At 35.6% G+C, this 26,086-nt stretch overlaps 1 protein-coding gene across 1 annotated transcript in view; it reads right to left on the bottom strand.

Annotated features, from left to right (window-relative positions):
* Nucleotides 1–1,195: 1,195 nt before the first annotated feature.
* The window catches only part of LOC128673773 (cell adhesion molecule Dscam2-like), a 30,517-nt gene continuing 5,626 nt past the window's right edge, over nt 1,196–26,086 (bottom strand). The window contains exons 3-34 of the mRNA XM_053751859.1: nt 22,475–22,620; nt 18,434–18,592; nt 18,026–18,154; nt 17,762–17,867; nt 17,410–17,614; nt 17,004–17,223; nt 16,686–16,833; nt 16,266–16,432; nt 16,103–16,193; nt 15,426–15,601; nt 15,151–15,296; nt 14,925–15,060; nt 14,727–14,846; nt 14,102–14,287; nt 12,703–12,847; nt 12,347–12,504; nt 12,019–12,256; nt 11,367–11,506; nt 10,356–10,426; nt 9,369–9,618; nt 7,924–8,105; nt 7,433–7,556; nt 7,231–7,360; nt 6,751–6,935; nt 6,266–6,442; nt 5,767–5,996; nt 5,353–5,665; nt 4,907–5,135; nt 2,623–2,729; nt 2,155–2,301; nt 1,706–1,777; nt 1,196–1,335 (exon numbers count right to left, since the gene is read on the bottom strand). Of these exons, the coding sequence (XP_053607834.1) occupies nt 1,310–1,335; nt 1,706–1,777; nt 2,155–2,301; nt 2,623–2,729; nt 4,907–5,135; nt 5,353–5,665; nt 5,767–5,996; nt 6,266–6,442; nt 6,751–6,935; nt 7,231–7,360; nt 7,433–7,556; nt 7,924–8,105; nt 9,369–9,618; nt 10,356–10,426; nt 11,367–11,506; nt 12,019–12,256; nt 12,347–12,504; nt 12,703–12,847; nt 14,102–14,287; nt 14,727–14,846; nt 14,925–15,060; nt 15,151–15,296; nt 15,426–15,601; nt 16,103–16,193; nt 16,266–16,432; nt 16,686–16,833; nt 17,004–17,223; nt 17,410–17,614; nt 17,762–17,867; nt 18,026–18,154; nt 18,434–18,592; nt 22,475–22,620 (5,059 nt within the window). The 3' untranslated portion in view covers nt 1,196–1,309. The remainder of the gene's footprint in view (nt 1,336–1,705; nt 1,778–2,154; nt 2,302–2,622; nt 2,730–4,906; nt 5,136–5,352; nt 5,666–5,766; nt 5,997–6,265; nt 6,443–6,750; nt 6,936–7,230; nt 7,361–7,432; nt 7,557–7,923; nt 8,106–9,368; nt 9,619–10,355; nt 10,427–11,366; nt 11,507–12,018; nt 12,257–12,346; nt 12,505–12,702; nt 12,848–14,101; nt 14,288–14,726; nt 14,847–14,924; nt 15,061–15,150; nt 15,297–15,425; nt 15,602–16,102; nt 16,194–16,265; nt 16,433–16,685; nt 16,834–17,003; nt 17,224–17,409; nt 17,615–17,761; nt 17,868–18,025; nt 18,155–18,433; nt 18,593–22,474; nt 22,621–26,086) is intronic.

The following is a 26,086-nucleotide window of genomic DNA, read 5'->3' on the forward strand; positions in this document are numbered from 1 at the left end:
TATATTATTATTAAAATTATCATGTATAATTTCATCAACAAGGAAATTGCTACTACCTACAAATATTTTTATTGTACCATCATCAGATTAAGCCCAGTTCTACATTATATTAGTAGATTCACTTTTCAAAAAAGAAAATAAACTACAAATATATCAAGTGAGTCACTCGTGTCAGATTTACATTCATCCACAGGTTTTAAAAGACTAGAAAGACAGGTAACCGTACTTTACTGACATATAATTATAACATCCTCAGCTGCTGCTCCATCATATTTTCAATTTATCACGATGTACTTAAAATTCCGACAAACGTCTGCGATAATCCACCCTAAATGTTTAATTTAGATGTATTAATTATAGCGTAATCTTGCCATGCCTTGTTCTGAGCCAATAATCGGATTACTGACTAACTGCTCTTAAATGGACGAGACTACTTCAGCCATAAAATTAAATATTAATGTATTTGATTACTTGATTCGCTAACAAACGCATGAACCTAAATAGATCTTCTTAAGTTTCATGAAGTTAGCAGTTTCAACAAGCACCTATATAATCTTTTAATTTGTCGACACAATTTGAGACCTAAATCAAGTGGCAACTAGCTGCCCCTATGTCTTGCCTTTATAAGATGTCGTTTGTGCTTATCTTTACAACTTCAAACTTGCGACTCGTACTTAAATCTTAAATCACCGCGAATTAGTACCATCTATATTATATTATAGTTAACTTTGAATACTAATTCGATGCATTTCAAGTTCCTACATTTTCTAATCTGCAATGAATCTCACCATAAATGTTTATAGACCAATGGGACATTATTGGTGGGATTACGACTGTGACGACTGACGACGAAAAATCGATACTAGGTCCTCAGAGATGGGTTTAGGCCGGCTAAAAAGGTTTTCGTTTGGTTTACTCTGGCGAAAACCCATGTATAGTTTCAACCATCTAACCACCAAATTTCAGAAAGACACATTCCACTTCCAACCGATCGATGTATATTGATGCTGATGAAGAAACCGGGGAAGAAGATGAGAGACAAACTTTTAATAGATATAATTTAGATAATTACTTTTAGATCTTCTATATAGATGGATCTAATTTTATAGGTAGAATAAAAACTTCATAGCCCTATGATGCTGGCTTCAGTTTCGCTCCAATAAAATATTTAATAAATAATAAATGAAACAAAGTTTTATAAATGGATAATATTATTGTATAAATTTTTGTATACATATTAATATGTATAACTGAATTAGCTAGTTACACTGACTAAATATTTTTCACTAAACAATTCGGCAGTCGTTTCTCAACTTCCTGAGTCTTGTGAACAACCTGTGGACAAGGAAATAAAATGGTTATAATGAAAATAAATTGGTAAGTACTTTTGTCTTTTTTTATTTACTGGGAGTATTATATAATCTGTGCCAGTGTTTGCAGATAGTGCCTTACAGATAATGTAGTTGGTTTTTATAGGGCACTAATTTAAGTAATAAACACCAAAAGACTGTTTAACAAAAACTTTTAAGGAAATCAATAAATATTTTTAATTCATTTTTTTTCCAATATATCTTCAACGTCGATATGTCTATTTGCATTTTACTTAAAAACATAGTGTAAAAGTAATATAAGACAAGACGATATTTTTAATCAGATGAGCTATAAGTATGTATGTTTTTATGTTTGTGGGTGCATGAACTGTTACCATGATCTGGGCAGTAGTGCCGGCGACGTCTGCGCCGGCGTTGAGCATCACATGCGTCCACACACGTTTCTTCTGTAAAATAAATTATATATTGTAAAACTTAACTACATATTAGTAGAACGAAGGCCTGTTACACTACCCGTTTTTAGACCGTCTTAGTCTAAGTATCTATTAAATGTTAGACTGTCTCACTCAGAATTCGGTGGATGTCGTAAGGAAGACAGTTTAAGCAACTGATAGGCAACAATACCATGCCAAAGGAGTGTATATAGGCGGTCGGTTGTGGCCATCAAAATTTTAAGATTACTTTTTACGCTGATATCGGCATTCGCGACCGTCACAGCTCCGAACGCAAACGGGAACTTGCGGAGATGAGACGGCGTAAATTTTGGAAAATAACGGAAATTAAGGAATACAAATGGAAAATGACAAGGTTAATATAAGTATACCATCACAACAAGAGGAGTGCGCAGGCGGCGCCGCGTCATCGTCGTGTCGCGCGAGCGCTCGCAGCTGCAGGGTGTATGCGCGGGAGCTGCCGGACACGGCTGCGGGTCCACCCGCAAATGTTGCGTACGGGCTTATCTCGTACACGTCTGTCCAAAATAATTGAAAATGTACCTACACACTTTCCTGTACCTGTACCAAAACTTCCTATTTTTCTTTAACCTCTTTATGAATACGAATATTTTTAACGATCTAAATTTTTTGCCATTGCAATACAAAAAAGCCAAGGATTAATTGCTAACCAAGAGAACATAGCACCCTCATTTATTTTCTACTTCATCTAGACAGACAGTATGTTATAAAAAAAATCGCAACTACCTACTAAAAAGGTAACTGCAAAATTAATCATTTGTTGAGTAGTTTTTCCTAAAGGATTGTAAAAAGAATACAAACGAAAATGGATTAGGTACCTGGAGGGTCTGGTGGCAGTTTAGGTGTTTGGTGAGGAGGCGCCCTATACGTGCCACATGATGGCTTTTCAGCGCTTGTCGTCACTCTGGCTACGACACCGTCAGACCTACAAATAAAATTATTGAACACCCGTCAAACGAAACTTGGAATTCGTAGAAATACTGTTATTTTGTCACTTGGTTCATGGGATACAAGGATAAACATACGGAAGGACAAACTGCGAGGCTTAATAATATCTGGTTTATCATTTCCATACAAGCACATTATCCTATTATCCATACTATAATGTTATAAATGTTTGTCTGTCCGCTTTCACGACTAAACCGCTATACCTACCAATTTTGATAAAATTTGGTATATATAGTTAAAGACTAACATAGGCATAGGGTACTTTTTTTAATGTGTATGGTGAGTTGTGAAATTTATATAAGTAAAAAGACGACTTAATCAGATTTCTCGATAAATAATCTGAATAAAAAAATACATGAAGTACAACAACAAGAAAAAATAAAATCTGCAGTTGCGAGTCTTGCGACTGTAATTAAATCCGAAACTAAAAAACGTATGCTTGTTCCACCCCCATTACTACATCTCTAAGTAGATAATGCTATAAAAACTAATTAACGTTGTTTGTCGTAAGTCCTTTGTTTTGTTCCATAGAAATATATTTTCAACCTACAAATAAAAACTTTACTTTGTGAACAAAAGGTATGTTTTACGAGTACATGCCGCTTGGAATTAATGAGTTTGTATGAGCAACATAAAAATAAGTATGAAAATAATGTACCTATGCACTAGCTTTTAAAAATAACTGTTAGCAAATTCCATACTCCTTTAAATAAACACAAGTATTTATTAAGAGTATTTGAAAATAATGTCACAATTTTTAGCTACATTTTCAATAGTTTTCATTTAAACAAAGGCGCAGGAAAATAGATAAATGAATAATAAAAAGATAGAAGATAAATAAATAAACCTTTCGTGTGGTGTAAATATACGTTCTTTCTCACATAGAAACTTCGCAGACGACCAGCAACTGCAGACGTACCGAATGAGGGTATACCTGCCCGCGTTCGTTATTGTGTTATAACAAATGATGAAACTTTACTTATTCTAGAAACTGAATTGATGGTTTCGAATGTGGCCGATGGGGAGCATAGAGGCACGAGTTTGTATTAGTTTTCATTATCTATATTATTATTATTATAAAGAGGTAAAGCGTTTGTGAGTTTGTATGTTTAAGGCGGGTAATCTCCGAAACTACCGAACCGATTTCAAAAATTCTTTCACCATTAAAAAGGTACATTATCTAAGATTGCTATAGGCTATTTTATATCTCAAAATTCCCACGGAAGCGAAGCTCTGGGCAACATCTAGTTTATGAATAAAATAAGAAACCATTCATTATGATTAGAGTAGGTACCTAAATAGGTACGTATTAGATTTAAAACACTTTATGGTACAGAACCCACTCTAAAACATATGCAGAAAAAACAGCACACCTTTTTATTTCCTACGACAGTCTCACGTGGAATCAATGTGAAAAAATGTGTGTGGAGATAAAAGCGATGTCTAATGGAATAAAGAAGATCGTAGCAGTGTGTGTGACAATGTGCTGACACAACCCGCCGACATTGCGCCATCGACCCTCGTCCGATTTGAGGGCAAACGACGTGCGACGCGACGTTCTATCAAATCGTAATCATCATTTCTTTCGATTGCGGATATAAATGTTCAATGTATTTTTGATGGAATTTTCAAGGTTTTATGTGCGCGAAGAATGAAAAGTGCAGTCATGCGGTGTGTCCCTTCCGTGACATATAAAGTAGATAGGTGTCATTAAAAAAAGTCTACACTACAATATTTGTCAGTACATTTTTACTAAATTCAAGCATTAAATGGAACCAAGCTGAAACAAAATAAAATAAACAACAATTGAAACACAATTTTAATTACTTTTAGTAAAACTTACTTCACGAAGAACACTACGATACTCAATTTAGTATGAACAACCGTTCATTTTACAAAAGGAAGTTCATTTTACAAAAGATCTTAGGAAATGTACTCGAAATGAAACTGTAAAAAAATATTGTTATTATAAAGACAAAGATAATTTATATTGCAATAACATTTACAATCCATTTACATATGTCATCCAGGTATAATGTATTTTTTAAATAATTCATTTATCTACGTGGTGTGGTTATATGATAATGAGCTACCCAAAAAAAACTATGAACTATGATGACATATTCGTATCAAGAAAAGGAAGATCGCACCTACCTCTTACGTCTAAGTAGTATAGCTAGTATGGTGAGAGCGGCCAATGACAACGCTGCACACAGCGCTAGAAGCAACGCCAACTCCCCCGCAGTAGCAGGGAAAGGAGCGTCGACTTCTTCCGCGAAGCCTCCTTCAGGAGGGGCCGTGGAGAACTCATACACCTCTCGAGTAATGCCCGCCTCATTAGTAGCCCGAACCGCCAACCGGTAGCGGGAACCCGGTGTCAGACCTTGACAATTAAAACGTGTAAACTAAATTTCAGAATAAATTGGGTCTGTAACACGCGGTGTATATGCAGCACTTCAACTGACAATGTCGTAATCGCATTGCGTTATGTTTGCATACGCATCCGGTGTGTAGCAGCCTTAATTTTTGTACACAGCTAAAAAAATATCTACCAAATAGTTCTACTTTATTTCATTAAAATTTCATGTAACACAACATACCTCCTAAGACAACTTCTCCTCCAATGGGCACATCCCTGGCCCCAGCCGCGCCCGAGCCAGCCCACTCCATCTTCAAAGCCACAGGGCCACAGCCTCCATCGCTCCACGCACTTGTATCAAACCTTGCATGAGTAGAATTGGTCCTTATCCACCTTGCATCTACAGGCCCTATCGAAGGGCCCCCAGATGTTCGCACGGTTATTTCAGGACCTGGAGGTCCGCCAGCTGATCCGTAAGCTTTGTAAGCGGAACCACATCGGAGACCTGTCAGAGTAACGGGACCAGGACTGGCTTCTTGGATACGCCATTCACCCTATAGAAATTGTATGAATTGAAAAACAATACCTTCACAAATGAAGGTTTGGTTTAATTTGTAAATAAGTGAACTAATGTATAAGGAAATGTAAATCTTACCTCGGGCGATGATAATCTCCAATATATAGCATAAGATTTTGCCAAAGCATGTCCTGGTGACCTCATAGCTGGCCTTAATTCCAGCTCCAATTCCCTGGAGCGGGCCTCCAAGAGAGATATGCCGGGAGGAGGAGGGGGTCTTAGGACCACCACCCGCCATGTTGCCGAGTCAGAACCGTGAGGATTCTCAGCCACGCATGTGTAGTTATCAGCATGTAATAATTCCAGACCTAGATAGAAAATAGGATCAGGCCAGGTGCCTCCTTTACGGAAGGGATGGAGCTATAAAGTGACAAATCGTGACAATGGGATATAATTAAAAATATCGAGGCTGAATAATAGTGGACAATGGTTAAAAGTAAAAGCTATTCACAATTTTTTACAGGATCACTTCGTTGTCCGTTTGTTTGTCCTTTTATCATTCATGAAAAAAAATTAATTTGAATTTAAATTTTTGTTCTTTCTATTTCTTATGTTTTCTATTCCTAAAAAGTCTTACTTCGAATCAATAAGGCGTCACCATCGAGGTGAAAGGGTGGTCGAGGATGCAAAGGGCTGCCGGCGCGGAGCCAGCGTTTGGCGGGAGGCGGGGCTCCTCCGACTACACAGCGCAGTGACAGGGAACCACCAGCCGCTCCCATGGCCAAGCCACCGAATGAAGATATCCGAGCTGGTGCTAAGAATGACACAGCTATTTTTACGACCGATTTATTTGAAAATTGAAGTACATAAAATCCTCTTAAAATTTAAATGATAAGTAAGACAACAAGTACTTTTTCATTTTCAATTACAGAATGATAAAAACATTTTCATGGTACTCAATGATGGTCAAACTTTTTTCTAAAACAAACGACTTAAGCCTCAATTTTTTATATACTTATAAGCATACTCAGTATTGTATTTTTAAGCACCTGTCGGTATAAATAGTATTAAATTCATACTTGTATATAATTCTTCAATGAAGAAATGGTACTAATAAATTACCAAGAGCACTGGTCTGGCACGCCACAGCCGCGGACGGGGGCCCCTCGCCGGCGGCCGTCGCCGCGCGCACCCAGGCCTCGTACGTCCTGCCCGCGCGCAGGCCACGTAACGGCCTCATGCATTCCACTGACACTCCTTCTGGCTCTATGCACGCATTCACTCGTGTGATGTTGGGTTCTTGGGACCTGCGTTTACATGGCATTTTACAAGACCGCATATCTACTATCCGATGTAAGAAGGCATGATTGTAAGCACAGTAGACATTAATATAATTTATACATATTTTATCTAATATTTTACAATCATCTGCGCCAAAGGAGCTTTCGCAGCCGGTATATTTTTGACAACACCATTTATTCACCTGCTCATTTGTCACTAACTAAATCAATATATCAATGTTAACAATAACATCGTCAGATGCAAAAGGAACGTCGTATTGGAGCTTTTCTATATAAAATCAATAGTAATCATATGGCATACCCCGACAGGTCCTTGACGTAAAGACTATAATGCGTCAGTTTTCCATTAGGTTCCGGCGGTGGGAGCCACGAGGCCCGAAGCGAGCGTTCGCTGAGAGCAATCAGTTTTATTCCACCTGGGGCACTAGGCACTACAACAGAGAATTTACATTAGATAATAATTAATTTCAGGGAATTAAATATTTTTGATATACAGTACATACCGTCTTCATCCGTCCGACAAACTTGAGGGACAGACAACGGACCGTCTCCGGCGGCGTTATGGGCACGCACCCTTATTTCGTATTCGGCAAATGGTGTTAGCCTAGATACTGTTGCGTCTTCTCCCTATACAATCGAAAAAGATACAACTTACTTACTTATATACTTTTCATACTGATCTGTCCAAAGCCCAATCGTTACCATAAGAGCCTGAGATAATAAAGTACCGGGTTCATTGAACAACAACAATTACTAGAGGTAGACATTTATCTATTTCAGCCACCAGAGGACAGTGATGTCTTCCGGTTCGAAGAGTGAGACAGTGTAATTACAGGGTACTGTGCTAAAATACCCAAAGCCACAAAATCGGCAACACGCGTGTGACACCCCTAATGATGTAGGTCCATAATCTGCGGTGATTACTTGCCATTAGGTGGATCACATGTCTGTTCAACTGCTTTGTACTAGTCTTATAGAAGAGTCTGATATCAACCTGCACCCTTAGATATGCGTCTTGCGCTGGCAGCAAGGGGTCGGAGTCCCGCCTCGTGTACTGCAGCGTGTAGTGTGTGATCAGCCCGCCCCGGGCGTCCGCCACCGGGGGACGCCACGATACACGCAGCGAGGACGACCCGCTCGACATGCAAGATACGCCTTCAGGACCGCCCGTTGGGGCTAAAAAATTATATGTATTGTATAGGAAAGTTTCCGATTTTTTCAGTCACACACATTTGGTGAGTACTTGAGAATAGTTTAATTGTTTAAATTCGAGAATTAACCCTGATTGATCAAAATTCTTCTATTTGCGATTAGATCCTAGTACTCATCTTCTACGTATGCAATTTGGTCAACTAGCGTTTAGAATATACTGCTACGTTTTGTATTATTTTTTGTGAGAGTTGATAAGTCTACCAGCCAATTAACCTTATTTGTGAAAAATACTGAACGCAATAACAAATCTGAAAGATAAATTAATATGGTGAAAGCGCTCTATTTTCGTATTAAAAATTCAGCTGCTATAGATATATCCCGTGTATATTCACAATAACACTAGAGCACAAAAGTGCTATCAATTTGTTCTGAATCGTTTGACCTAGATCGAAAAGGCCACAGTCCAATTAAGCCATTTTGCATTTTGATGGGCAAATTTACGATCGTCGCTTCACGTCGATAGCCGTGGATTTATTTACGCGAGCGGCGACAGGACTTGCGAGAGCTTTGTAGGTGCTTGCAGAGCTTTCATACTTGTTAAAATGAACATTCAAATAATCGCCAACATGATTTCTACATTTCATTTATCGTCATCGTCAGCCATTTTATTTTCCTTGTGGATTGATGGATGAGTCATAAAGAGGACCCAATGCTGGTTTATGGATTTTCTTAATTATATTTAGTAGAAATAAAAGAAACTAGAAGATATTTATTCAATTTCATTTATCCTGATCTTATCACATACTATACGTATTTGCATGTATGTTGTACGTCGTTATGTATGTTTGCACGTTCGTAAACTAATGAGTTTTAGGATAAATCGTACTAAATAGAGAGGGTTATATTCTCTTCATAATTCTTACTACAAGCTATGCACGTTAATAATACTTCCTTTTAATCTCGAGATGAAGTTTTAATCCCTGAGTTTTATGGACATCTGCCCAATATAACGCCAACAAGCCATTATTAGTGGACTTTGCTGCCGTCGCGTTAATTAAATCTTTCATAATCTCGCTTCAATTATTTCACAAGGAATATTTTTTACCGTTTCATGCAAAAATGTTTTAATAAAATTTTGTTTCACTTTTGAGAAAATAAAATTTTATTATGGACCTTAGTAGAATAATTGCATTGCACACATAAGAAAAACTTAATTTTAGAAACTGGATCAGAGAAATTGGATCGATAGTCCAAACAATAAAATCGATGAAAGAGAGAAAAGCTCACGTGACTCCAAAGTATGTCGGTAATGCGGTGGTGAAAGAGGCCCAGTGCCTGCAGCATTGTAGGCCCTCACAGTCACTCCATATCTAGTAGCAGCCCTCAGGCCTCTCAACGTGGTGCTGGTGGCGTCTGCGCTGGCGCCGCTCTCAGACCCTGGACTATCTGACACTGCGCCCTTCCCGTCTTCAGACACTTCCCACCAGCGGATCGTGTAGCCCAGGAGAGTCCCGTGCCAAGTCTCTCTTGGTGGTGGCTATGATTAAAAAACTTTTTTAAACTTAAAAAAATATGAAACCTTTCGATGAAAAGTCAGTAAATACCAAAAATAAATTCTAATAAACAAAAATATATCTTAAAGACGAAAATAGAATTTAAAAACGACATTTCAACGTTTAAAATATCCGTCCAACATTCTTGCAGAAGTGCTTGGAGATGCACAAATTCAGTGCAACACTTTGCAAGTCGTCCTCACTTTTCAAACTTTCAATCTACGTCGTACACATTATGCAAGTAGGTAGCCTCATTTCACACACCCGATAACTGTAGTTACATTTTAGGTTGGTATATAAAAAGTAAAAACTTAATGAATTGAAACTGAATTTAAATCTTTATTCTGTATTCTATAGCTATTAGTAAACAAAGTTTGAATAAATAAACAAAGTCACGTTAAATATTTGATCCACTATTACAGTAAATTTAAGTTTAATAGTTTATTAAAATATACAGAAATAAAACATTTAATAACGCTCTCGTTTTATCGAAAGGAATAATTTCGTTTTTGGTAAATCGATGGATAACAAAAATCAAGGTCGGTCCACATATTTATCTAAAAATACAAACACAATTATTTTAAGTTTAGAATATTGGACATATTTATCTTGGAGAACCTGTAAAATTTGACGTTTGAAGTTAATTCACATCAACTTGTAACTTACGTTAGACATGAGGATGGGAAGTGTGAAAAGGGGTTGATAGTTATAAATGTAGTACCTGCCAAGTGACATGAAGCTCGCGGGCTCTAAGTGCACGGAGTGTGATATCGCGCGGCGCTCCCCCGGGTGCTAGCAAACGAAACCGTATGTCACTAACTGTGGTAAATACGTTAAGGCTGCCGCGAACTGTGGCGGGAAAATCTGCTTTTTCGCCATTTTGTGGCATTTTATTAGTTTACCAATAAACTTCACTCACGCTTTTTTCAATAATTATTTACAGTAAATACTGATGTTCCTTGTACTATGAAGAATAATTATATAGTATTATACAGTGATGTAAAATAACATTTCAAATACGATTTTCCACATACCACATTGTTTCGCATTAACCTTAAGTGGAGGAATGTATAAAATATAAACAAGACTTTATAGATCTTATACGTACCTAAGTCTAAAATTCATAGGCATCTTGAGGCTAGTATATTAAGAACATGTTACGTTAAATATTTAATAGGAAAATATAAATAAATCTTGTTCATATTTCTTTTGTGCATAAGTAAACGTATGGAGATCAGAATCAGGAAAATAAACAAAGCCAATCAGCTGATAAAGGAGTATTAAAATGTGAAAATTAAAATTTAAAACGATATAAAGCCTTTGTAAATAATTGTGATATTATTTTTAAAATAGTTAGAATAGTTAGAATATTTCGTATTGTTTATTAAAATTAAAAAGATGCAGACTGACAAACTAAAAAATCATCAGCAGTTAATCTGGCTATCGATTGATTCATATAAAAGCCCCCAAAGCATAGCAAGTGCAACACGTAGGTCTGTACCAGATATGGCCCGATCAGACATCATCAATAGTTTATGATGGTGCTGAATTTGTCTATATACACTTTACAAATACTTCTGCGAATATTCAACAGCAACAGCAGGATTTCTAAAAATCATGAAGTAAATAACAATGTGTGTTAAAAGAATTCACCGACTAAGCCTTCTTCAAACAATGGGATAGCAGTGTGAGGCGAGCTCTTCTAACTAAAGTATTTTAGAGTAATATTTACCCTCTTCCCGGGTGGTGAAGTGAAGTGGGGCCGTGAAGGGTGAGGCGCCGACGTCGTTGAAGGCTGCCAGACGGAGCGCGTATCGGGTGTCCGGGGATAATCCCGCGACGGAGGCGCCGGCTCGCCCCGGACCCTCTGACCTGTGATAGCGATACTCTGAGGCCATTTGTCCACAACATTCCTCTCCCTGTATCCAGCATCCGATAAAAAACCGAACCGTAGAAACGTTTGACCACGCAATTCGTCAAAAATTCAGGTGACGGATCTGATGAGACAGATGACGTGCAAAAACAACCATTGTCTTAGGAGTAGATTTTTATGAAATATCATTTTGAAAAATGGAAACATAGTTTTGAATGAGCTCATGAAACAGTATTTCCATCGATATTCTGTATGCACTATAGACATAAATTTAATAAGAAAATTAAATTTGAATTGACAAAGATAAGTAATATAATATCAAAATATAATTGAATAAAATAAATGAATAATGCCTATGTAGTATAATATCGTATTATAACGTTAACTATTATTTATCCAAAATCACAAACAGATAGTATTGATGTATACGTTTACTAATATGGATCATACATTTATAACGAAACTCAACTCCTAAAAGGATTATCATATTCATAAGGTAACCGAAACTTACGCGACATGTAGCAAATCCGAGTTAGTCAATGTGATGTTGAGGACTTCAGGGGTGGCCCAATTGTCGAGCATAGCGGGCAGGGGAGCGTCGAGCGGGGCGTTGGTTAGCTCACGAGTGAGAGAGCGATATTGGAGCGAGTAGTGTGAGACCATAGCCCCGCGGGCTATCCGCCATGTGACCCGGGCTCTGCGTGACCATACTTCGGATACTCTTACTTCCTCTGGCATGGCTGGTCGCTCTATTTAAGAAAATGCACTTTTACATTATTTTCTTGTAACTTTAATAAAATCACAGTGAATAATAAAATTCTAGGTAGTAATCTAGATACCTTTTACAAACAGACGATAAACCAGCTCATCGCTGCCGTAGAGATTCTTAGCTAGGCACTTGTATTCACCGGCATGTTCTGGATTGGCGTGCGTTATAGTAACTTCCGAAGTTATCGTTCCACTTCCACTGTCCCTTGTTTCTACGCCCCCACTGCCACTGTCATAAAAAAAAACTACTTTTCCGAAATCCTGAAAAATACTCTTTAAAATACTAGAGCAACTTTATGTTTGAAGAATTACTTGTAAGTTAGAAGAAAAAGAACGTAAAACGAATTCCGCTTCAGTTTGTAACTTCGTAATAACGTTAAAATATTCATATGTAATAATACCATTAAATAGTTAATCGAGTGCTTACTGTAGCGCCAAAGGTCTGGTGTCGTGAGTCCAATGGATGTGGAGATCAGGCTCGCCCCTGACGGTGCAAGTGAGGCGAGCGGTGGAGCCCCTGACGACCCATCTGGTCTCCCCACCACCCCCTCCTCGGGCCAACCTCGGAGGCTCTATCATTAAAATAATTCCTTATGACAATTTATGTATATACTATCGAATTGGGTTAATCTATAATGCTACTATATAGATGAACTCTTTACTGAAGAAACGTATCTAAGGAATGACTAAGTATTCAAACATAAATGAACGCAAAGACGGACTTAGCGGGAGGGTGCAATAACCTTGATAATACTGAATAAGTAAATTAAACAAGGAATTATAATCAATATGATAATGGATAATGTGAATAAAATAAATAACTAAAAAATAATTTCTGCACTTTACTTAGTTACTAACAAACTACGTATATAAATGTATCTGAACAAACGGTGAAATATCTATTTGATTACGAAACGGATTTCAAATTATAATCACACTTCAATAAAAAAAAATATTGTGAAAATGGACGTACAAAAATGTATTTCCATAACAATGAGAAAGAATGAAAGGTTCGTAATTAGATTCGCTTGATTTGACAAATGGAAATATAATGAATCTTGCTCAGAATCTAATTTCAATCATTATTTCTTCTGACAAACGACCCCACAACGTTGAAATATTAATTTACTTATTTGTTTGAAGATATAATAATTTATTTACCCACCTATAACTTATTTTATATTAATTTAGTGTTGACAATTTTCCGTCTTCCACGTTATTCATAAGTTTAAAAAATTTAAAAGTCTATACCATTAGTAATATTCTAACTTCCAAGGATATAAAGGTTTCTCCTTTCTTAAACTCGTTTAAAAATTGACTTCTGAAGTCCTCTCTTGTCACTTCTGTATGTATGTATTTACATATATTTTATACTCTATTTGTTTGTATTCTGTTTCCTTGTTTTTTTTTTCATTGCTATTTTATACATATCCTCTCAACCTATCGCCGGTTGACTGTAAGAGATCAATGTATTGGATAAGCCCGCCGTTGTACTTGTATATTTTTTGTATTAATTTTAATTGATATAGGTACTTATTTTCGTGCAATAAAGTTACAAATATTTTACTATAATTAAATAAGTGGCATGTGGACTTCAAGTCAACTCCAGGTACTCCCATGGAGTGTGAAAAAAACATAGGATAGACAACAACAGCACTCCCAAAGAGGATTGACGTAAGACAGGTGGTCGGGCGAAAAATATACAAAACTTTGACATTTATTTTTTATGCGGATATTGGACGTTTGTGGCAACAAAGTTAGAATACATCTCGAAACACGCGATGTTGAGAGACAAAAATTATAAATACATATTATGTGAAACTTACCTCTTACATCAAGGTAGAAACTATGATGTAAAAATGCGTGTTGAGCCCGTGCAGTACATCGGTACCAGCCTTCGTGTTCCGGAGACGTGGCCCTCAACCAAACTGTGCCATCTGATAGGATTGTACCGCCGCTTGTGTCAGTAGTTTCAGATTGACCCCACAATATATGACGCCAATTTTCTCCATCTAGTAAGATGAGAGAAAGGAAACCATTATCTACCAAAATAAATCAATTTTAAAACTATATCGATTTCCGATATGGTTTCTTAGGCGGGAACAAAATGTTGTAAATGTCAAAATAAGAACAATTTTTTAATTTTCTAAATGGCCATAAATTCGATTCCATTAAAAAAGATTGTTTTAAATCTAGAACATTATGTACGTCTACTCTTTTACTTTTTAGGCCTATTTTTATTATGTTTGGTGAAACCTTTTTTTCATTAAAATAACTACGCTGATTTCGGACATAATTATAACGAAACACAAAAGAATATTTAGTTTATAGAAATAGAAAAATATAGAAGTCAAACTGCAGTTTTTCGAATAATTTGTTATTTGTTAAACATATTAATTATGGATTAATATAATAATTAACTAAGACAAATATTTCAAAATCTCATCAAACCTGTCGAATATTCCCAGGTTATCCTTGGAGATGGTTGGCCTTTGGCAGAACAAGGTAACAAAACAGCAGAACCAGCTGATATTGAGGTATTCTGCGCACGCCACACCCACGTTGGTGACTCTGTAAGAATAAACTGCTTTGGATGTTACGTTATTCAATAACTTTATCTACACCAATGTCAATACAGCTCATAAATACCTTTTACGTTTAACGTTGCGGTGTGACTAACTGTCCCGAAATCGTTGGTAGCTTTGCAAGTGTATTCTCCACTGTGAGCGGAGGTTAGATCCTGAATTATGAGAATCGTAAAAAAATCCATATTTTTTTGTTCCACCTAAAAAATAAATATTAGTAAATAAACCAGATAAATTGAAAGAAGAAACCTCTTTAAGCATATTAATTTCAAATGTCAGTCAGCACTTACCTTAAGTACTGATGGAATAGGTAAATTGTCTTTGTGCCATGTGAAACTTATAGGTTTATCTCCAGAAACTAAACTGCAAGTAGCTTGTGTACTTCCTCCTACTTCTAGTTCTTCAGGAAAATGAAATGATGCTATTCGAGGCGGCTCTAAAAATACACAAATTTATTTTAAAACAGTAATTTTTAAATATAAATTTCAAAAGACTCAAAGATGTGAGTATTGTTCGTAAATAATGGACAATTAAATTTCGTGTTTTTAATTATAATTTTTCTTACTGTGAACTTCTATGCGAACAGTTCTTCGTGCTAACTCTCCACTTTCCGCTCGAACTTCACAGGTGTAACTTCCAGCGACGGAGCTCCTTATAGAGTGCAACCTGAGTATGACACGGTCATCAGCTGATTCTACGTTGTCTACCAAAGACCCGTCCTCCTTTCGCCACACAACTTCTCTGAAAGTATAATTCTAATGAAAATTTGTTGCGGATTAACAACTAGGTAATAACAAACTGTAATATGATATCTATGTTTAAAGATTTCTAACTATTAGCGGTTTAGTATTAAAATGTAGTATTTATTATTTAGTTTTAATTTTTAATTTTAACTTATAGTACTTTATGTTGTAAACACTTTTATTCCTTTATGTAAATTGAGATTTTGATAGAAATAAATACGCATCCCCTATACACATTGAGTAGAACTCAAGGTATATATGGGTAATTAATAATAAGTAATGTGTATAGGGGATGTCGTTATTTTTTTTATGCGTATTTTTTACGAGAGGTCCTTGATAACTATAGTAATATAGTTTAGTATATGTAATAAATATTAACTAACTCCAATTTTCTTCTAATCTAAGCTGACGACATCGTCTTCTTATGGTCATGTCTAGACGATGCTATCAGCAATATAACTCACTCTCAAGTCACATTAACAAGACATAATATACTCACTTAATTGGGTGCCCTGAATATGGGCAGTATAAACTAATGTCTGTATCAGCCTTTACATGTATTGCAGATAAATATCTGATATTCGGTGGCCCTGTAAATTAAAAAAAATTAAATGGTATGCCAAAATGTGTTTGTCTTACAATATACTTCATCAATAACTTACCATATACGTTCAGTCTTGCATGGTGAGCATGAGATCCTCTAGAATTAGTAGCATTGCACCCATATCTGCCGCCTTCGTCTGCAGTCCTTATTGTCACACTGAGAGTAGATACAATAGTACCTTGTTCACTGCCAGATAAATTCTCAGCTCTTGTATTGACACTATATCTACAAATATACGTGTTATTATTGGATAACTTTATAATTGCGATCCAACTTTACAATTTGAAGTTCCTGGATTAGGCTAATAAAATTGCTCCAAATGAATATTATGTAAATATGAAAGATGACAGTGACACAATAATAAATAATGTAAAAAATTTAGCAGCATTCCAATTAATATTGATTCTGAATAAGAAACTAAAGCAAGATAAACACAATTTGTATAATTCGTTGTGCAAAAAATAAAGAATATTTGTACTTGTCTGGTGCAGCTGGTAGTGGTTTATCATCCAAGGTCCAGAGAATCCTCGGCGGAGGTACACCCGTTGCAGCACACCTCAAAGCTATACTTTGACCAATTCTCGTCGCAGCTTCACTGAATGTTGACACTAATTTTGGCGGTCTGTCTGAAACGCAGTTGAATAATTGACATATCATAATTTGGAACAAACCAAGGAATAGACTGGAGATACATTTTATAAGATTCATGGACTTGTTTACTTTTAAACCCAAGATATAAATAAAAATAGATCAAAAAAGAACATATCAAAATATTACAATTTACTTAAAATATTACCAGCAATAATTAATTCAGCAGCTGCAACAGCCGATTCTGAATGGTCATGTACGGTACATTGGTAAGTACCCGCGTGATGTGACCGTATAGGACCCAGGGTAAGACGAGATTGAGGAGCATGTAAAGGCCGACCCTCGTGTTGCCATCCCATGGTGATTCCACCACCACGGCCTCCTTGCGCAGAGCAATTTAAATGGCCTGTTCCACCCGTGCCCAACATCTAGGAGTATATTAAGAAGATTTTTTAATTATTCCTGGAAGAACACAACACTAAAAAGATTTAAAATAAGCCTCAGTATCTTCATGTCAATATAATGAACTAAGTAAATATAACTGTATCTGACGGGGTATTTCAAATAAAATCAGTCATGGGCTTTTGCCCATGGTAATGTAACATTTTTCTTACCAATGGATTTGGGCTAACATTGACAGTCAGTGGTTCGTAAACAACCAGTCGTATAATCATCTTCGGTGCAGATTCAGCAGCCGGTGCACATGCGTATCTTGAGGCGTGATGGTCCCGTGCGTTCTGGATGATGAAGGATCCACCACGCACTGTCCCTTCACCAGCGACGGCAGACCAAGCCCCGCTGGCGTCCTGCCGCTGCCAACTGGTAATTAAATACTGCTGTAATTTACTTATACCTCGATGATGTGAAAAAGGCAAACCTATTTACACAGCCATTTCGACAAAGAAAAAGAAAAAGATAACATTGGATAGCGCAAATAGTTGTTAAAGGACTACTATTTAAGCATACCTTATACCATGTCCACTCATATGCCTCAATATACACGGCATAACAACAATGTCCCCAGCTCGAGCTTCAATCGAATTTAACTCAATATTTTCTAGCCAACTGCTATCTATAACAAAACATACCATGAAATTAATCTGCTTCTTATTCTTCAATTGTAATTTTATCAACGTTATTCTTGAAATGTAAAAGACGTTGGCTTGGTCGTTGGGTTGGTGGGCTTTTGCACAGCATTGGGACTAAAACAACTAAAAAATATGTTCTTACCATCAGTCGTTAGTTTGAGAGGAGGACTTGGTATATCTAAAGCCATGCAAGTATATTCAGCTTGTATATCCGCCTGCGTCAGTTCACAACCTTGTAATAACCCCCCAGCTCCAGTAACCCAACGGGATTCTAAAAAATAATTACAAAGTAAATGAGAGTAGGTAAATACAAAGGAAACTCACTAATTGCTCAGTGGGTCTTAAATCTTTGCACCAATTAACTTCCCAGTTGTTTCAATTAGAAAATGTGATAAAGAGTAAGTTTCAAGTAGAAAATGTAAGAAATATTCATGTTCATAGTTCCTTAACGGAACGGTTAAAGGTAAAGTTATAATTTCATATTGTAAAGAAAGAGGACTAACTAACCCCAAACTCAGTTAAAACTAGGAACTGTTTTACCAACACTTACCAGGTGTCATGTATCCTGAAGCTAGTGGTAGGCCGTCCTGCAACCAGGTGATGTCCACTAGGCCTACCTGAGGGGACACTTCACACCTCAACACCACACAACCTCCCACTTTTGCAGGGATCAGCTGTCGTGCCGTGTGAGATAAAACGTTGTCCTCCACTACAAAGAAGCGGCTGGTCAAATAATTATTGAACGGACACAAAATGCTTATAAATTAATAAAGATATTCGGTGGGTTAGTAGAAAGATTTATAAAAAACAAAAAAAAATCTATTGATAGGTTAAATAAGTATATTCAATGAAAAAAGTAATCGATTGGCTAATAAAAATACAAAACTTTTTTCTTTAAACTGTTGAGTTAGTAAAATTGAAAATTAATAATTCGGCAACAAATTCCAAAGTTTTCCAACCATTCTTATTATTCGGGTAATTTAAACTTTAAGTGTATATAGTCCTCGAACAATCCGCATTGTAATGAGGTACATTTCTGAAGTAAAACAAGGTACCAATGTAAATATTATAACATCAAAGTGTCGAATACTTTCTTTGAAACTCATTTGAATGAGAATAAGCGTCTTCTCCACCCCCATTTGTTGCCTTTCAATTCCCTTTTGTAACTGGCTTCATTGTACAAGGAAATATTAAAATATGATAAGTAAAATCCGTGAGTTGAGCACTACTTTGAAAATTCATATTGCCTTCTACAATATTCGATTGTGGGTTTGTTTTTGAATAAAACATATATATAATTTAGCTGTTCTATATTATAGAAATCACTGCACCGCACTGCAATGCTACTAAAAATGCAACCATTGGTCAAACTGCGGCCCCGTGAGGAATTATACTACTATACCAAAGACTATGCTTCTGACAATTTGCAAAGAACATAAGCAAAATATTAAAAAATCGAGATGGGACATCCAACAATATAATTTAGATAAAATATGGTACTAAATTACATACTGTAAATTACATAACAAATAAATAAAACAGAATAATATCACCACTCCAATAAATACATATACCCTAGAACTCAACTGAGTAGCGAAGATCTACAAAGTCAATACGCTTATTGGACGACCGTTTACAAAGGAGGTCCTTAATTGACTGTTGTTTATTCAAGCCAATTAAAAGTGATTCCTAAGGGATATAATAGTCATCTTACTGTTTCACTTTATTTTTGAAGTAGTTCAATACCTAACACTATATTTTAAGTTTACCGTAATACATTATAAGCGAACTTTAATACCAACCCTATTAGTATTTTTCCATAATATAAGTATATAGGTATGCAAATGTTACAGAAGATAAATTATCGAAATCATTACCCCGGGAGCATTATTATTTATCCTCCGGACATTTCATACATAATTTAGGAAACATATTGTAGTTGGTACATATTAAGGAAAAGAAAAACAAAAAAAATCAGAGTTAAAATAAGCATGTAAAATGTTCTTTTCAATAAAAATTTGGGTTTCGTTATAACGAGGTTACTTTTCCGAGACAAGACATAACGTCGCTCAATTTTTAATTAAAACTTGAGTCCCTCAACGGAAAAAGTAATTGGACTGAAAATATTCAACCTTAGAAATTCTAATATTTGGATTTGAAAGGGATCCGCATATAATTAAGTAAAAAAACATAAATATTCTCATTTTTGTCATGCAAATAAAAGACAAATAAAAGAGTCATACAATAAAATTCGCCGCGAAATTATCTTATATAATTCTCGGTTTGGTGAATAAATGTTATTATAAAATGTACACAATACAAATGTATTCAAGACACGGTTGATTATATAAAAAAACATAGCTACATAATAATTATAAGCTTTAAAATTATCGCCAATTTCATTAGTTGACTACCTACGATCATCATTAAGGCCTTGTTTATTACTTTAAAACTTTTTGTCTTTTCGGAAGCACAAAGTTTTATTAATCTGTAATGAAATAAATAAATGAACTTTATTTTTTATACTATGTGTTAAAAAAGAAAACCTTCTATTTCTTTTAGCTGAGTCGGGTTTGGCACATTACAAGTTTACAAGTGAGCAGGACATAGCTAAATCACAACGGAAGAATATTTCACAAACTTATATTGAAGTTCATAAACTTGTTTCGGTTCTCGGGGCAAACTAGGAAACTTTTAACAAGTCCCAATAAAATCTCGCCGTGCCCATCGTTTAGGTAATCGTTGTATTAGTCGTGTCAGAATTTTTTCGCAGGAATTTTCCTTGCGGACATTCCTCCCACAAAAGGAAAGTTACCTTGTTGCGAACTCACTCTAATGTCATTTTTAATCCCTTAATTAAAAGTTTCTCGTGTAAAAACTCGAGCGACTCGGCTGTTTTTCATTTTATTCCATATTTCCCTCGCTGTGTAACGGAAAGTTAATTGGTCCAACTCGGCTCAAAGTTGTAATTTGTTTTGCTCTTCTCGTACATTTGTTTATTACAAGTCTGTTGTTTGCATTTTTTTTTAATAATTTCCATTAATATCTCGAACAAATGATCCCGAACATGCGGAGTTACACAGGACGTAACCATATTAGAAATTCGAGAGTTTTTGTTCATTACAGGAAAACTTTTAGATGACTCCGATGAATATAATGTTCGTAGTATTTTGTGAAGTAAATGTAATTCTGAGTGGTCGATTCCATTAGCACTTAATGAGACTCAGCATTGTCATTTTGTTATCTCTCAGCATTATCATATATCAAAATCTCTTTGCATCGTAACAATAGATAGTTAAGTGAATCGGAAGTGCCGCCCCTTTTGTGCCTTCATGGGCCTAATGACGTTGTTCTACAACTTAGTAAACTAAGGTAGTTTCAAGGCAATCAATATCAATTTACATGCGGGCTTGTCTGCATTTCGCGAGGCCGTACAGGCATCTTGACATAATAAGCTAGAGCCAAGCCTACTCAGCGGTTAATTGAGAGGGTTATTCTTGTCTATTCATATGTATATCTTAACTTTCCGCTTTTTCTTTCAGAAGACTATTTAGATAATAGTCGAAACATCCTATGACTCAATTAACAAACGAAAAGCAATGCAGAAAACTCACGGGTGTTAATATATTTTTGCATACTGAAGACTCAAAAGGAAAAAAATACCTAAGTTGTTTTTCCCAAACCACATAACATTTTGAGACTATACCTCTATTTCAGATAAATGACCAGTAAATCTGGCAGTAGCTTGCTTGTAAAGCCGTTTAATAGTGCCACTCCACTGGCTCAGCACAGGCATGTAACGTTATTGTCTTGTAGTCTTAATTAGTTGTAGTTTCCAGCGCTCTGCCAATTAATGTTAGAATGTCTATAGGAAAATTGCATTCAAATAAAATATCTTAAATACTCCTTCCATAGGCTTCTATGCATATACTAAAATATCAAACTGCAATTCCCTTTCACTATAAATAAACCACAATAAATATTAAACAAGGGCCTAAGTGGGATCAAATACTACACATGGCGTGTTGCAGAAAAGAGGCCAAATATCACAGTATTGTGTCCTTGCTGCCAATACCCGCTTCCAGGAGTTATTTTTGCTGATTCCGACTTGGTTGAAGGCACTGTATTGGATCATGATGCCAATTCTGCCTCTTCCAGCGTCAAATAAAGACCTTCGCTTCCATACCGTCTATTTACAATCGGCTAGGACGACTAGGTAATGGAAAAACATAAGTATCAATTATTGATACCAGGTTGTAGCATCACACACCTAGACGATATAGTGCCGGCTTGGTTGAAGGCTCTGTATCGCATGCCACTACAGCCACCGTCCAAGAGAAATCATTGCATTCACATCACATGTTTACCATCAGCTACGATATGTAGCCATTGGAAAACATAAACATTTGATTGATAACTGGTTGCAGCAACACAAGCTTGGACGAAACTGTGCCAGATCGGATATAGATTGGAGGCCCTTTTTCGGAGAATAATGAATAATGTCACTGCCATAGCTCCCAATATCCAAAAGAGACCTACATCAACTAAAAAGTCAAGCCAATGGATAAACATAAAGATCAAAGATTGATACCTGGTTGCAGCAACACAGGCCTGGACAGCACGGTGCCGGCTCGATTGGAAGCCCTACATCGCAGTATGGCACCACTACCGCCGTTGCCAGCATCCAAGAGAGACCTTCGAGCTCCTACCACCAGTCTGCCGTCAGTCAGGACATGTCTGTTGATAAAGGGACATCATTAAAACATATTGAACCCTACTTTTTGTCTTTGGGAGAACATATAGGTAATTGAATGTATAAAAATAAAGGTTGAGATTTGGAATACGAGAAGAGACGCCCGGTCTTAGCAATAGTCAAAATCAAAATTGTGTAAATATCGAACACATAATATAATTTGCTTAGTATTTTACATATAAATAAATAAGCAGTTGGTAAACGATGAAAGTTAGTCCATAAAGCACCTTATGCTGCTCTTATTTCTTGTCGTAATTGGACGCTCGTAAAGGCGGATTTATATTAAAAGTATTTTCATAAATGAAGTTAGAGCGTTGTTTGGTAATTTTCCCCAAGATGATATAGGTACTTAGGCTCTAATCCTGTTCTGGGAAAATTAATGTCTCTATAATGACGAACTTATTAATATAGTTACCAAGTTTACCAAATTTGAAGGATAGAATAGGACCACTCCCTCACTTGTTCTGATGTCGTACGAGATAAAAACCCTTGATATACACGAACATCATTTCTAAATGAGTCGACTTCAGGCAGGCAATTGTTGCACACACAGCATAATAAGTTACATTACATCAAATAATTTTCTAATTATGGACAATAGACATTTTCTAACACTGTAAAATAAAATATTAATAAAAATTTTCGAACAATAATAATGAGATATAGAAATTACCTATAATATAAGAATTGCACGTATGAAATACGCTCATAGATATCATCACCCTCCACGTGATGACAGTCTATCTTCAGATTCACGTGATATTCGATCACTGCCAATTTTCCACTGACACACACACGCCATACCTTTCTACATATTGACATGGAAATCTAATTTTCTGCTTCAATGTTTTGCAATTTGTCAACTGATGAAATATTCGAAAAAAGTTTATCAAAACGCCGAAATAAATATGCGATATAGAAAAACGTACTAAGTAACTCCTAAGTACAAAATTAACGGTGGTATTATTACTTAATTCTAGACTCCTATACAAAGGATGCTTGAAGAAGCAAATGTAGCTTGAAATATAATGTACTTAGTCTAGACTTTTCAGACATTTTATTTAGTCCAAGAAAATATCTTACAGATTTTTCATATTGCTGAATAAGAAGTCCACAGGTGACCAAAGTTTATTTAAGTTTGCCTTGACTCAATAACTACGTGTGTGTGCCTAGTGCTGACACAAAGACGATGTGTTCATACTCCTCATGTTCATAAACCTCGTGCAAAAATCAACCTTAACCCCTTAAAATAAGAACTAAAATATTGGTAAATATGTATATAGCAACATAGGCAGTCGTATAGACAAACTTTACTCGCCATTTGGCATGCGGAAAGTTAGGAATAGTGACATGGCGCCATATGAAGACCTTTCTTGTTCCTATTGTATAATAATAACTTTTACAGGTACTAACTTTTTTCTCTATAATTTCACGTTTATTTTAATTGTACTTATTTAATCAGATCGTATCCAATTTATATAATGCTATATAAACTTCCATTATTATATTACAAAATTAGGGAAAGGCATTTTAATGTAAATTGTATGTAAGTATATGTATATTAATAAAGTACCTAGACTGATTAGTCTTAATTGGCTAGATTGAATGACCATAATAATATATTAGCTTATTTAATATCGCCGAAACAAATTAAATTTATCAAAAGTAGATCGCACATACAAATCAGTAAACGAATCCGGTATTTATAAGCCAATATCCTTTATAATGAGAACGGAACGTCGGATTTACGGAAATTCCCCAGTCGCCCTCGTTGTCTAACACTTCTAGAATAATACGTTCCATTAGACGCAAACAAATTAACCTGCAGAATTTATTCATTTTATAATCAAGATCCAACAAATTTAAATAAAATCCTGTTAATAAACAAATTGAAATAAAATAAATTGTCATGTTTCTTCGTGCACAAAGAATGAAAACTTTATAGGACAACTATTATAGAATTTACAGAAGTTAGATAGTCTGAACGTGACACAACTATTTATATCCCAAGTCGTAAGTCAAGTGTCGCCCCAATCATTTGTTTCCCGGTCACTTTACCTCACATTACGTTTTAGTAGAAACCACACTTTTATTCTGACTGCAATAATAAATAGCCTAACCTAGTCTAAAACAAAGTACAGTACACGCAATAAACTGTTACCGTGGGAAATGTAGAACTAATTTCAGGATATCGTTGACGTGCCTACTCTGCATCATCTGAAAATTTCGACCCAAGTTTTATGTTTCATTCATTGATATTGCAATAAGGTGTCAAACTCAAAATTAACTATATTTTTAAAATTGATTTATTTTATTTATTTATTTATTTAGGCATATCAACAAGATAAACACAAGACAATCACATTATATATATTGATAACTTAATCTATAGTGTTTAGATTTATGACAGACGTGCACAACATTCTATATCAATTTGCTATTAATTACTAAATTCGAGAATACATTTTAACAATTATTACTGATTAAAAAAATAATATCAAATTAATAAAATAGGTACATTGAAATACAAATTGAATATTTAAGCGAAACAATTATATGATCACTTTTAAAACTTTTTTCTCTAGTATTTTAGGTTATCAGCATATACATATATCTAAATCGAGAAGATTGTGAAGTTATTAAATGTAACTATAAATCTAGGTACTGGAGAATTCCTTCCCAACGCAGTCCTAAATATTGAAGAATTAAAATTGACATTGACATTTAAAAAATAAAACCTTTTATATTTGAGAGACTTTTACTAAGCATATTTGCTGATTTTCGCTGAGCTTTCACGAATCTAGAATGACCATGCAATAGCAAGTTCACGAAGTCAAACATTATTTTGTATGTCAGGACTCCGTTTGATACAATTGAACTTCTGAACTTTGGTTTACGAAACTGACTAACTAATCTAGTTTTTTTTGTTTGTAGAATATACTGCACTGAAGGTCTTAATATGAAATATTTTGTATAGCCGCAAACGTATGCGTGTTGCATGATGGTGGGTTGATGATAAGCAAAAACTGTTATTTCTAATGTTGAAAGGACAATAAATTCCAAATCAATTTCTTATTATTTTTCAAACCTTATTGAAGAATTTCCTTACGAATTATAATATAATACTGCGTAATTTGTTTGCGTAATCTGTCTGCGTAATTTGTCTGCGTAATTTGTCTGCGTAATTTGTCTGCATTTAAAGAGGTATAATATATCCATGATATTCATAGAAGTGAACAGAACAGAAGTTCCAGCAAAGTGAATTTATAGGACTTACTGAGAGTTTCGTAACACGTTCGTACAGAAGTTGGTGAGTGGAATCCGTAGAAAGTTTTCGATTGGTCAAAATGTAACTCCATATCGCAAATGACGTGGAAATTACAAAACTACGTTCCTACTCTGCAGTGCAGTCAAACTGTCCGATTACAAGAAATATTTTATGTAGTGCAA

The sequence above is a fragment of the Plodia interpunctella genome, chromosome 11 (assembly GCF_027563975.2).
Source record: "Plodia interpunctella isolate USDA-ARS_2022_Savannah chromosome 11, ilPloInte3.2, whole genome shotgun sequence".
NCBI lineage: Eukaryota > Metazoa > Arthropoda > Insecta > Lepidoptera > Pyralidae > Plodia > Plodia interpunctella.